Source organism: Thunnus maccoyii, chromosome 11 (assembly GCF_910596095.1).
Source record: "Thunnus maccoyii chromosome 11, fThuMac1.1, whole genome shotgun sequence".
Taxonomy (NCBI): Eukaryota; Metazoa; Chordata; class Actinopteri; order Scombriformes; family Scombridae; genus Thunnus; species Thunnus maccoyii.
The window spans coordinates 30,554,158-30,568,298 of record NC_056543.1 but is presented as its reverse complement, the minus strand read 5'-3'; the positions used below and the strand labels follow the sequence as shown (position 1 = coordinate 30,568,298).

Here is a 14,141-nt window from a genome sequence, read left to right as displayed (position 1 = left end):
AAGTGGCAGCAATACAATAATGTTAGAAACAGAGTTCCCAAACTGGCTTCAATCTTAAACACTACAAAAACTACATTTGTAATGAGGTGAGGTAATCAATTATAATATTTTGTTGGACTTGTCTTGAGTATAAAAAAGACTTGCTGACTGTCAAATCCTGGTTATTAGATAAAAGTTTTTGTTAAAAAGTATCCAAACACTAGATATATCTTCCTCTAAGAACTATAAAAACACATCAATGAGTCACACTGCTGTACTGGGTGACATATTCCATGAACACACATACACACTGTCATTTATTATGACTCAATCCCACACACACCGTCCTGCTGGGGCCGATTTCTCAAAGAAATTATAAACTGGTTTTTGGTGTTAGGCCAGAATTAATTTTGCTCTTAGATTACTAAGAGCCTACTGCAAATCAAACAGCTTGAAAAAAAATTAAAACTGACTTATTTTAAGCATAAAAAGTTAGCCACTCTACCCCCAGGCTAACTCAGAACTAAGAGCCACACTTCCATGGTAACAATGAGTGACACCTGCTGAAAGGTGGTACTACGGTGGTACCACTGTAGTACTACTGTAGACAGTAGACAGTGGTACCAAATGACAAAAAAAAAGAAAAAAAAGGAAAAACATGGCTCATAATGTGTGGTTTGCTAAGAACATTGTGGAGCAAGTCATGTCAAGAGTGCTTAGAGACCGTAGTGACCCCTTGGAAACATACAGCAGTAAGGACACATCAGTCATTTTTGTTTGCCCAAGTATAATATCCTGAGTCTGAATTACTGAGCCCTGCCACATTAAGAAGCCGGAGCATCTCTGCTCTGCTACAGGTCTGCACGGCGCTGTGACTTTATGCTACTGTACATTTCATTTGTATTGTTACAATATGAGTTGAATTTTCCCATCCTTGCAATTGTCACCTTTTTCTAGAGGGCAAAGCTTTTCTGCTGGAGTGAAGGTCAGCCATGTTTTTTAGTTTGAAAAAAGTCTCTATTTACCTAACTAAGATGGTCAGGAATTACACAGCTTTGTGCAACAAATTTAGAAGTTTATCTGAAGTCTGACTAATAGTTAGATCCAAGCCAAAGCAGCCTACTGTAAATACTCACTTAGAGCAACAAATGTGGATTAATCTGCAGCTGAAAATAGTCCCCAACAAATGCACTATTTCATCCTGTTTGAACAACATTTGCTAAAAACTGGCTGTTCTAGGAGGGTACTGAGCCTTTTCCAGAAATGAAACTATATATTGGTGAGAAATGTTTAAAAATATACATCTTCAGAAGGAACTAGAAAGCATTGACTAAAGCTTTATTGGTTTTGGTTTTCAAGGGATTTGTTAAAAAATAAGAAAAATAAAGAATAACAGCCAGCCTTATCCTTTAAATCTCATGTAGTATTTTTGGTGGCTACATCTGTATGATGGTTTCTCAAAATACAAGCAAGCTTCACTCAATTCCTGTAACAATAAATTGCTTGTTAGCAGTACAGATGAGCATATAAAAGCTAAAGGTTAATGGAAAAATGTGTTGTTTGTCAGTAACAACTGTCAGATGCTCATTCTGACCGACATTACTCTCCACTGTCCTATGTAACAGAAACTCTAGGAATTCAGATGGCTCATCCTCAGTCTTGAAATGGAAGCTAAATTTAACAAGCATTGAAATGCCAGTTGTTCAGCATACTGAGTCTCCTACTGACTGATGCAGTTGAGAGTTGAGGGACGCTGGATTTTTAGCGTGATATAAGATATAAAGCCATCTCCAGGGGGCTAATGGCTGGTCAGAGCTGAGATCAAAGGTCAGGGGTTAAGACCACCTGTACAAACATGAGTACGCTCACTGCCAAAACCTAAATATACCTCTGTGGAGGGAGGACAAGGGAGACTGATGCTGCATGCACCTTTGCAAATGAACACATTGCACAGGAACATGCATGAATACACACACACTGAGAACAAAGACAGGCAGCCACACACAGCGCTAAGACAGATGAGCTCTCTATATTCTCTTTTTCACATCTTTGGAAAATCTGTCACCACAGCAGTTTGTGTCCATCTGTCCCGTTCTTTCTGTTGACATCATCAGTGTGAAGCTCAGTTTGATGAATGAACTGAGGCTGACTCTTTCACTTAGGATGTGTGTGTGTTTTCATAGACTGATACTGAATCTCAGAACTATTAGACATAGAACTAGTATTACTTTGAAACCTCTTGTGATTTTCAATAGCTTCAGAGATCATCACTGCTCTTATCCCCAAGAAAATCAGCCATGTCCTTTGAACTTAAACTTGTCTATATGTGTGTCAGGTTTTCAAGGCTCATTATGCACAACTTATTCCCTAAGGGGCAATAAAGGTTTCTCAACATCTCAGTAATTTGTAAGTTGTATCTTTTTCTTTCTCTCCTGAGTGAAAATAATGGATGCCTCTGTAAAACATTTGAAATAAATGAGAGCTTTCAAGGCATTTTGGAGGCAGATTTAAGAGACTCATTTGGCTACTCTGCATGGAGACCTGCCTGGAGAAGAAGCCAAGTCCGCCAAAATCCAAAAAATGAGTGAAATTGTTAGTTTTATCTTTCAACAGACCCAATAAAAACTTTGTGGAGACAGGTTACCACTCAGCAAGTGTTGCTGCTATGGTTACCAGCTGTTTTCGGTACACCTTGTGCATTCACATAGACCAGTGGGTAAACTTTTGACCAGAGCTACGGTTGAGGTGTGTTGTAATACAAATGGACACCTGCCAGCCAATCAGAAACATGTATTTTTTATGGACATGTGGTATAAATTATACTGCATTTTAATCACATCCAGAGATGAATCTTCAGTTGTGTTACAGTCAGTAAATCTGAGTGAAACACTGATAGGATGGGTAAATAATGCACAGTACTTCTCATCCAGCGTCGATGGGGTTTATGTTTGTATCTTTCAGAGTGTGGTTGAACTTTTCTATGTGTTTAAAGTTGAGGTCTTTGCTCTTTTTCTGACAATCATTCTGTATAAATTTTGTTCCCCGTCTGACCTCCTGTAGTGAGAGAAGCAAAGACAATAGCAGGCAGAAGCTCATCTGATACAGCAATGACACAGGAAACACAAGGGGAAAGACTAAAACAGACACACTGACAGTGTGTGTGTGTGTGTGTGTATGGTCCTATTCTTCCTGACTTGCGGGGTGGTGCGGGTGGGATAATGCAGCTTCCTGTGGACCAGATTAATGGGCTAATATTGGATATAATCCTCCCATTGTGAAAAGTCTGGAGACCTGGCAACCAGACTGGGGAGAGGTCACGACCTCTGCAAACACGCTCGCGATGAGCACACACATTCACACTAAACTATATGCACACTCAGACACCGTATATGCAGTACACAAGCATGAGGTGAGTAATACAGCAGAGAGCAGTAACTTCATAATTCAAACACTATTAGCACTTATGACCACAGACAATGAAGTAGATGATCTGTAACTTATAATGGGTATTAAGTAACAGGATTTGCAATGTCTTACAATGGGAATATGTGAGTAGTTGCCATCCAGCCTTACTTTCATCTAATTTAATGAAACTTTATCATATTTAATATCATATTTTATTACTATCATATGTCATCAGCATCACAAAAGATTAACAAAAACTCATATCAAAGTTGTGATACATTTTAAAACACACTCACCACAGGTCATTTTTAACCAGAGTAAGACTTTTGATTATTACTTTAAGCGATACTTAAAGAATGTGGAACACATCTGACATTGTGTTTATTTGTATGGGGCCCCCAGTCAATCAGTAATGGTGTATCTGTTTCAGTGTCATCACTTTCAGTTGACACAGAAGTGGTTAGCAGTAACAGTCAACTAAGTGTTCATGTTGATTAAAGAAAATGACAATTAATCAGTTCTTTCTGTAAGTCGACTTACAACAACCTGTACAGGTGCGTTACCAGGAAGATGTTGTCACCATTCCTAATCCTGCCTGCAAAGCTCTGATTAGCTTGGTTATTTTTCAAACTGGGGAAACAGCCGTAAATCATCACAACACCAGACCTGTTTCACTTGCTGAGAAACACAGAGATGCGTGGTGATTCAGAGGTCTGGAACCAGGCCAAAATTCATTTGCTTGAGGTGACCATATTTTTCACCGTCTCATAGCATCTCTCAAGAAAAAGATGATGATGCATTAACCTGGCTCCTACAAGCTGTAATCAATGCCAAAACTAAGAAAAATGTTAACTGTGCAGTTAGCTTTGAACTAACCTCTCTGTTATATTCCAACATAGTCTGACTCCTGCTCAAGTCTCATCGCCTCTAACTCTCTGTCAATCACAGGTACAAGCTGGCAACATGTTTACTGACATCATGGAAATCGCAGTAGCTGTGCTAAAACAATCCTTTTCATGCTTAACTTCTCAAACTGAACTAATATCCCTTAACAGTGACAACTCTTAACTCTACTGACTCTTTTTAGGGGTGCTCAAGCACACCTAAATTTCATCTCAACACCCCTAAAATAAAATAAAATATAATAATAATAATAATAATAATAATAACTTGTCTGAGGGCTTAAACGCTTGTAAATTGAAAATAAGCAGCGCCCCACCCCTAGTTTCAACCTGAGTATGCAAGATATAGTTAGGAAGTGAATTTAGGATTTCATGACGCAGAACTACTACTACAGCTACTTCCGGTTTAGCCCTTCAGCTAACATGAGCTGCAGCTAACTTCTGGGCTTTTGAAATGTGATCGAACCAAATGGATCAAATTCTGATAGTGAGACAAGTCATTTCGCGGGGGTTGTGACGCTCAAAAAAATGTATCTGCTGATTTACAGACGTTTCTTTCACAATGTAAGTCTATGGCAAAAAGTCTTTTTGGGCCAGTGTGCATCACGTGACCCTTCAATTATGCGGTTTGCTATGTCAAATTTGCTTCAAAGCCTGGCGCTCTTCCTGTATCCAGTTCTCTTTATGTATCCATGGCTTGCACACTTGCCAGCTAACAAGGTAATTGATGTACTTAATTATTTTAGTTAAAGTAGTCAGTGTTTCTTATTCTGATAGAATTGGGCATTACAGTATATTAACAGAACATTTATGGACAGTGAATTGAAACATGGGAAGAGAAAATGTGATTCATGCACTCTTTCTCTTGCAGCCATTGAACTTTTTCAAAGTTGTTTTGGGTCTTAGATTGTTATCTCTTACCCGTTTGCCTCTGGCCCAGGTGCACAGATTGGGGGGACAGCCTGCTTTGACAATATCTGTATTGTATGATGCTTCTTTCATTGCTTGATGATATGGTGGACTGTCCCCATGTGGTTCAGAGACTGAAACAATGTTTTGTACATTTCTCCTCATATCTGCTTTGCTATAACTTGATCTTTTATTTACATTGGAAAGTTCTGGTCATCATGATTGAGTCTTTGCCTCAGGTTTCATTAAAGGACCACTGCACCGATTTTCAACCTTATCTCTAGCTATCTGAATTAGGGATGTAGTATAAAAACAACAACAGTTGCTGTTAATGTTCTATGTGTCTCTGGTGCGCAGCTGCAAAATCTGTTGTTCAGGAGGAAGCGACCACCAGAGCTACGTTACAGTGGCAGCTGAAAGTGAGGCACCGCAGCCAGAGTAGCTTTGCAGCATTGACCGGTGAGGATGGTCAAAAAGAATGGAGACAGAACAGAAGACTCCACGCTGCAACAAAATTTGCAGTGCTTTGGTAAACCTGACTTTGTTTTCTCACAGCATGTTATATTGGACTTTAACACTGAATAGAGAACAGATCTACAGCGACTGTGTGTTATAACTTATGCAGTTGCATTCAAATGGAGCACAATCCTATCCCGGCCTCTCGTCGTCCAAAATAGGGAAAAGAAACAGTGTTTGCTTGCAGTTTTTCACCCCGTTGGTCCACATGTGTTTCATAACTGACTCCTGCACGCCATTTATTTTATGACCCTTGCACACCGGTATGATATATCCAGACTGATGAGGAAAAATATTTTGTAAATGAAAATAAGCCTCAGTAAAGTGATATAATACTTTGACTCTGCTAACAGGCTGCCCTGCTGAGAAACATACTCACCCCCTCTGTTCTGTAAAAACACCATCAGTAGCTGATTGGATGAGACCATGCGCAATGCATTCTGGTTGTTGCAGGATTCCCCCTTAAAAGCGATATGGGGAATCTACAGCCTTTTGTCCCTTTAACTGACAGAGGGTCCTCTCCAAAACAGGTTTATAAGATTGAAATCTGTGATTGTTCATTCTGAACCATTGTTATTATACACTACAATAGACCACCAAACTAATTAGGTTGCTTATAAAGGTAACATTGTACCGAACTGAATTGAGGTTTGTAAAATTGAAAGTGGTTGAATACTTCTGCAAACAGCATATTGCATTTTTCATTTTCTTAAAAAATATTTTGTGGTGTAAAACGCATGTTACTTACTAGTAATTCATTAAAGGTATTATTGTTGTAAATTGAAATATCATATGTAGAAAAATATTAATGTATTAATTGTTATCCAGTAAAAAGAGTGATATAGCAGGGGAGTTGAACACTTTTGCAAGGCCCTTATGCATGTCACATTCTCATTAGTAGCTGAGCCCCCCTAAAAGTCTGATCCTAGAATCGCCCCTGCTTAACTCCCCGTCTGTTTCAATATTTTACTGGAAAATGGTTACATAGTGTATCTCAAGGGTCTCTGTATATATCCAAGATGAGTTTTTGATACATGGAAATTGGAAAAACTTATTTTTAACTTATGCAAATCAGGGAATAATACATTGTTTTTCATTTTTAGAACACACAAAGGAGAGATTTTGTTTGAAATGGTCCAGTTGTGTACAAGTTACATCATTGCCGCAGCTTTAGCCTTTACTTTGTACCTTCAATTACCCAGTCAGGGCAAATATCTAGAAAGTATACACTAAAAAGGGAGAAAATAAGAATAAACCAGGCAGATATTTATTACTACTCAAAAAATCTTCAATATTTGCTGCAGGCCTTGGGGTCCACTAAACACACACACACAAGGAAAATCCTCATCCCTGAGTGGATTTATTTTGTCACTGTGTATTAGAGAGATAACGTCCTGGGTGTGTGCATGTGTATGTGTGTTAAAGTTGCTATTAGAAAATGTTGTTGTTGGTTTACTTACTGCTCGTTGAGGACAAGGGACTGTAATCAGACCTGCAGTGGACGACAGAAAGAGAAAACAGGAGCGAAAGATGTGGAAACACAGCGAGGGAAAGACAAAGAGACAAGAAACAGAGAGAGGAGACAGGAGTTTATATTATGAAGTGCAATCGATATGATTTACAGGATGACACACTCCTCTTTCAAATAAAGTGCTGACATCTGGCTAAACAGTAGGAGAGGGCCAACTGGAAAGGACACCAAAAATGCACACACACAATTTCATTGTGGTTTCTATCTGGCGGGATAAACATGGACTTTACTCACGTACTGGTTGTAATACTACTACTGCCACTATGCTGTAGAAAGTACAATTTGGAAGTACTTACACTTAACTTGAGTATTTCTATTTTATGCTGCTTTATACATCTACATCTACTACATTACACTGTTTTTCAGAGGGAAATTTACTTTTTATTTATTTATTTTTTGGACAATTGTAGTTACTGGTCACTTTGCAGATTAAGTTTTTCCATCTTATATAATATTATGCATCATTCAGTAATAATAATCCAACATTACAATATATATAGCCTATAATGATATGACATGGTGAAAAGAGCCACTCTGCATAATGACTGCTTTTAGTTTTGAACCATGGGTTAATGTACATATTATCTAAGCTATATATTATCCAAAAACCAAAAACCAAAAAACAAACAAAAAAAAAAAATACATTTTTGAATTACTGGTGATGGAGTACTTTTACATCGGTGTTGCTTCTTTTAGTTAAAAGAACAGTTCAACATTTTGAGAAACAAGCTTAGTCACTTTCTTTCTGTAACTGAGATGAGAAGATCTGTATCAATTCCATGTCTGTGTGTGAAGTACAGAGCTAGAGCTGGGAGCTCAGCATTAGCTTAACATGAAGACTGGAAACAGGGGGAAACAGCTAGCATGGCTATCTCCAAAGTTCAAAACACCGACCAAAATGGCTGCAACCAGCACATCTAATGCTAACTAATTATGTGTTATAAATTTTAAAGTTATATATATAGTTAAAAAAGTAAAAATTTGTGGTTTTACAGGGACTTACACTCTGTAACTATTTCCTAAAGTGCAGAAGGATAAACTGTTGTTGCTAATGAAATAGCTAGTCTACAGCCTGTAACTCCCCCTAACATCATAATTGTTTTTTTAGTATGTGTATGGGTAAATAAAATGACATACCTCACATGTTTGTAGGCATGTTTTTGAAATTTAGACAGAGCCAGGCTGTTTCCCCCTTCGGTACTTCCAGTCATGCTAAGCTAGGCTAACCAACTCCTGGCACCTGCTCTGTACTTAACATACTAACATGTGAGTATCAATCTTTTCATCTAACCCTTGGCAAGAAAGAAAATTAGCATATTTCCCAAAATGTCAAACATTCTTTTAAAGGACCAGTGTGTAAGGTTTAGTGGCATCTAAGCGGTAAGGTTGCAGATTGCAACCAACTGAACACCCCTCCCCTCTCCCTCCCCTTCCAAGCATATAGGAGAACCTATGGTGGCTGCAAAACTTGCAAAAAGTGCAATAGGCCCTCTCTAGAGCCAGTGTTTGGTTTGTCCATTCTTGGCTACTGTAGAAATATGGCGGTGCAACATCGCAGCTTCCGTGGAAGAGGACCCGCTCCCTATGTAGATATAAAGGGCTTATTCTAAGGTAACGAAAACGCAACGATTCTGATTTTCATGGGATTATACACTAATTAAAACATACTTATGAATATTATATTCCATTTCTTCCAAGTCCGTTCTGCTTTGCCACTAAATTATACACACTGCACCTTTAAGTAAAAGATCTGAATACTTTTTTTTTTCTTTACTAATGAGAACACACTCGACCCTACACACACATACATTTTCATTCTCACATAAAGCTCCCATCTTTGAGTTGAAAGAGAAACAGAATTAGATTTCTGCTAATCTGATCTCACTGGATTAGAGAAACATTTCTGACAATTTGTAGTGTAATTACACTAATATCTGTATGTGAAACATACAAGAAACATGCATGCACAGACATAGAACAAGACTGATTAGGGAACCAGCAAACAACCTACAGATGTTATAATTCCCTAAACCGCCTGTGAAACCTCAGCTCACATACATATACAACCTGAGAATATTAGTCCCACAGGAGTCAGCTGACAACCAGAGAACACTGTTCCTCCACGCACACCCTCCCTGTGACTCCGTCTCTAAACTAATAAGGCCTCTGGAGCTGTAGGACAGCAGGAAACAGAGGAACGAGTCTGTTTCCTGCGGCAGGAGGTTATCAATCTAACTAAAGGGCAATAGCAGTGTATAGGAGGGAATGGATGGGAGTGTGGGAAGAAGAAGAGGTGAGTGCAGAAAGGTAAGATAAAGAGAAGATGGGGTACTGCAGAAGGGGAAATATTGGCGAAAGAAAAGACAAATATGCAGAGCAGATTACAAATGACTGTAAGGTTCCAGTGAAAGGACACAGACTGAAACTCATCGCCTTGTCCCTGCACAGAGAGAAATGACACTGTGGAAAAAAAGAGAGGCTAACCAACTTTTTAAGGTTTATAACTCTTTGGCGTTGAGTTGGAGGCAGTAATGTGTATGTGCCAGAATCTGCAGTTACAGGTCTGTTTTGATGACTCCCTTGGGTGTGTGTGTATGTGTGTGTATTTGGCAGGAGTCCCCCAGCAGTGCCGGTTAGCGTCTCGCCTGACGTTCCCAGTCTGCCCGCACTGCCTTGCTTCATCTCCGTCCAAAGACAATAAACACAAAGTGAAGCGAAGACAGACAGCAGCCCGGTCATGCACACGAGGTTTGACTGTAGAGTGACCTGGCGGGCTCTGAACCGACTCTAAAGGGCCTATTTGACATGTGGAGAGCTGAACAGACTCAGGTGTCTTTTATTTGATTAAGGAGGAGATGCAGGGAGGGAGGGGTGGAAAGAAAACAGGAGGATGAGGAGCACAGATAGAGATAGAAAGAAACAAAACATAAAGTCTTCATACCACTGAAGGTTCCAAAAATGGCTCATATGAGCATTTCTGGCCTGAAACATCTACAGTTACGGTTGGTTTGGGGAAGATTGTGGTCAAGGTTAAAAGAAACCAAAGTGGACTCTTGGTTGGCAGTGGTGGAAAAAGTACTCAGATCCTTTACTAAGTAAAATAAAAGCTCCAATACAACAATGTAAAAATACTCCATTACAAGTAAAAGTCCCGCATTGAAAATCCTACTTAAGTAAAAGTACATAATTAGCAGTAAAATGAAAGTAAAAGTATTCATTTTGTCTCTCTGATTGTTATATTATTATATATCGCAACATTCGATTGTTAATACTGACAGACTTTTTCTCTAATCTTTGATTTTTGGTGAAATATTGGATCATTTGAACATTTATTGAAATGAAAGCATGTGAGAAGTTTAGAGGGAAAAGTCAATATTTGGTGGAGCTGTTAACAACTCATAGACATGTGAAATGTGACCCTGGTTTCATCTTTAACACTGTGTTGTATTTTAAAAGCTTGTTATATTATCCATTGAGTCAAATCTTCATCGGAAAAGTAACTAAAGCTGTCAAATAAATGTAGTGGAGTAGAAAGTACAATATTTCCCTCTGAAATGTAATGTAGTGGAAGTATAAAGTAGCATCACATGGAAATACTCAAGTAAAGTACAAGTACCTCAGTACAGAACTTGAGTAAATGTACTTAGTTATACATTTCAGTAATTCTGTTGTTATTCTGGTCTCATCTAAAGGTTTGTGTGTTTGAGGGCAGGCTGATTCTGATGAAAACAACATATATTTGACCAAATTATGGATGCAATTAATGGTTATTGTCATTGTTGATTATTCTAATATTATCATATTATTATTATAAATAACAATGGTTTTGATAAATAATAAAACAAAAGCAGTCCAAAACCTAAAGGTGTTTGATTTACAATTATATAAAATTGAAATGATTTCTCATATAAAATGGTTGCTGATTCATTTTCTGTCAATCAATTATTGTTTCAGTGTTTCCAGATATCTGCAGCTAACTTGGTGAGTATAAAATCATTATTACTGATAGAAAGGATGGACGAAACCATATGAAACCAGAATTATCTTTTAAAAACACCACACACCAACACACTGGAGTACTCCTACACTTCCATATGAGATAAATATATTCACTCCACAGACACTAGAAATACCTGTGAGAATATTATATATATATATATATATATTATGATTGAAGGAGAGATGATGGCAGCAGTCTGAGGTGAGGAGACCGACTAAAGGCAGTAAATATGGGGGGTGAACAGGAGGTGGAGAGAGGTAGTAGAGGTGGAGGATGTGACCTGATGGAGGGAGCGGCTCTCTGGTTATCAGCGGGACGTCCCCGCTTTTCCTTTCACATCAGCGCTTTCCACAGGGTCTCTGAGGCTGTTTTTACAAAGTTTTCCCATGAAGAACACGCTTTCACACACATGTTATGTTGTTTAGTTCCACTTCACAGCTAATGAAATAGCATGGTCCCAGGTGACTGTGATACTGATGTCAGATAACTCTGCCCTGCTCACTAACTTTCATCATGAAAGAGAACAAAGCTGGTCTGAGAACTCCCTTGTGTTGTCTCTGGTACTGTTAAGTCTCATTTGCTGTTGTAAAGTAATGACTACATGTGCATATATACAACGTTTTACTTTACAGAACAAAAGAAAACTCTGATACACACACAGTATGTGCTTTTATGTCTTTTGTCTGCCTTTTCTATCTTTTTTTGTGTGTTTTTTAACTTGTAACATCTATCTGCCCACAGACGACAGATGAAAAATAGGTTTTTGATTCAATGAGTATTGTCCTTCATTAATAAATAAAAAAAATTTAATATCAAAATTAAAGAGCATTAAACTACACAGGCTACTATTTTTATTCACGATAATTATGAGAGCATTATCTTGATACTGATACATTACAAATGAAGTAAGTTTGTAAGTTTGTACCATTGAAACAAGACACAAAGTATAAATATGTTCTCCTGTATTTAAGATTTTAGACTTTTCAGATTTATCTTTATTCCACAATATTTACAGGAGGTATAAAAAAACAAAAAGAAACAAACTGCTCCATTAAGTACCAGATCATATGAACTTTGAATAAATGTAAGTCCTTAGTTTTGATGATGTCATAAAGGGGGTTAAAAGGGTCACAAAGGGTCTCTCCCTAAAACACAAACACAAGCTTACACTACAACATCCAGCAGTGACATACCAGAGGAGAAACTGAGGCACATCCTTGTCTAATGGCTGAAAACAGAGTGAAGAGTAAATTCATTTAACTGTCTTTGTTGTGAGTTCATTCATCTATTAAGCTCCATCTACAGTAGCATGTGGCTGCACTCTCATTAACAAATGTGATGGTGATTAAGATGGAACTTTCCACTAAAGATTTAGGATTACACCTTCCACACCATATGTTCACATCAGACAATGACTGGCACTGGGATGAAATCCAAGAATTTCAGCATTGTGTTGAAATCATACTTCATGTTTTTGTCAGGTGACATTAAATATTGAGTAGTTTTATGTAATCCTGCAAACTTTTACACAATAGCTTTATGATGACAGTTAGGCTACATTTGGAAAAGTAACAACAGAGAATAACAGAGATGTTCGCTGTCAGTAAGAGCTCTGCTTCACTCACCCTCCAGTCTCGGCTCCTGAATCCACGCAGTCATCTTCTGCTGAGGTTTTCTCCATCTCACTGTGTCGTAGTTTGCTGCATTGTGTTGAAATCGCGAAGTAGCGAATAAACACGCTGTGATTTAAGACAGGACAGCTGTGAACGCACCGGGATCTGACCCCTGGCTTGCAATGAACTGTTTGATAGACTGGTTGGAGCAACAGGCGACAACAGACTGATTGCAAACTGTTTCTCTGCGTCAGCTGCTCTCACATGATGCCTTCTAGAGCTGTAGGAAATGTAAGATCTACGAGCGCAGCGTTCAGAAGCAGGTTAACAGAGTGGTAAATCAACATGTGGCAGTTTGGATTTTAGGACACGTGTTTCTGAGACATACGGGAGTCCATTTCCGAGGATAAGACATTAGGATTTAAAGAAATAAAATGAAACTCTAGAAATGACATAAATAAAAATAGGCTACTCATAGCCGTCTAAGGAAAATGGCTTGGAAAAGAAGGCAATGTATTTTAGGATGTTGTGTGTTTTCTCTCCATTATAAAAACACAAAGTACAGGTTTTATTAATGATTTATGATCTTTTCTGCAGAAATGAAGGTCTGAAAAAAAAAAGTATTTTTGTATTTTCTCAAATTTTTTGACTCCTTGTAGTATGTTTAAAAACGTGTGTAGTATGGATCTGTCTTATCTTATTAGTCAGTAATAATAGTATTCATTCCAAAAACAGCTTGGTGAAGATGTCGCACTTGAAAACTTGGATTGGGCTATTTGAACAAGCCACATTAAGTTGAGACTGATATATGTGTTTTATATAATTGCAAAATGCAATATTTTGTTAAACTTATGTTAAACTGTTCTGTTAAAGTCTAATAAAGAGCAGGACTAAACCGCTACCCTTCTCTGCCATAGATCTTATCCCTAACACATATGACTGAAAAGAGTGATACTGCTTTGTTCGAGCAGCACATGAACGTCACATCAGAATGTGCGCTGCTGTGGCTCCATCAGCAGGGTTAATGAGGTGCTGCAGCGTATCTGTCCACCAGAGCACAACACACACACACACACACACACGCGCACACACACACACACACACACACACACACACACACACACACACACACACACACACACACACACACACACACACGCACACACAACAAAACAAGAGTTATCACATCTCTGACCAGCAACAATCCTGTTTGTGTCCATGAATTAAACCACTGCCTAGTAAAAAGAACTATTGTTTCCCGATCACTAGCCTCATTTGAGAAGTAA

The 14,141-nt window shown here is 38.3% G+C and overlaps 1 protein-coding gene across 1 annotated transcript in view; it reads right to left on the bottom strand.

Annotated features, from left to right (window-relative positions):
* Positions 1-13,146, bottom strand: part of LOC121907112 (protein FAM124A) — a 34,974-nt gene extending 21,828 nt beyond the window's left edge. Inside the window, exons 1-2 of the mRNA XM_042426489.1 lie at positions 12,868-13,146; positions 7,172-7,203 (exon numbers count right to left, since the gene is read on the bottom strand). Of these exons, the coding sequence (XP_042282423.1) occupies positions 7,172-7,203; positions 12,868-12,923 (88 nt within the window). The 5' untranslated portion in view covers positions 12,924-13,146. The remainder of the gene's footprint in view (positions 1-7,171; positions 7,204-12,867) is intronic.
* Positions 13,147-14,141: the final 995 nt, after the last annotated feature.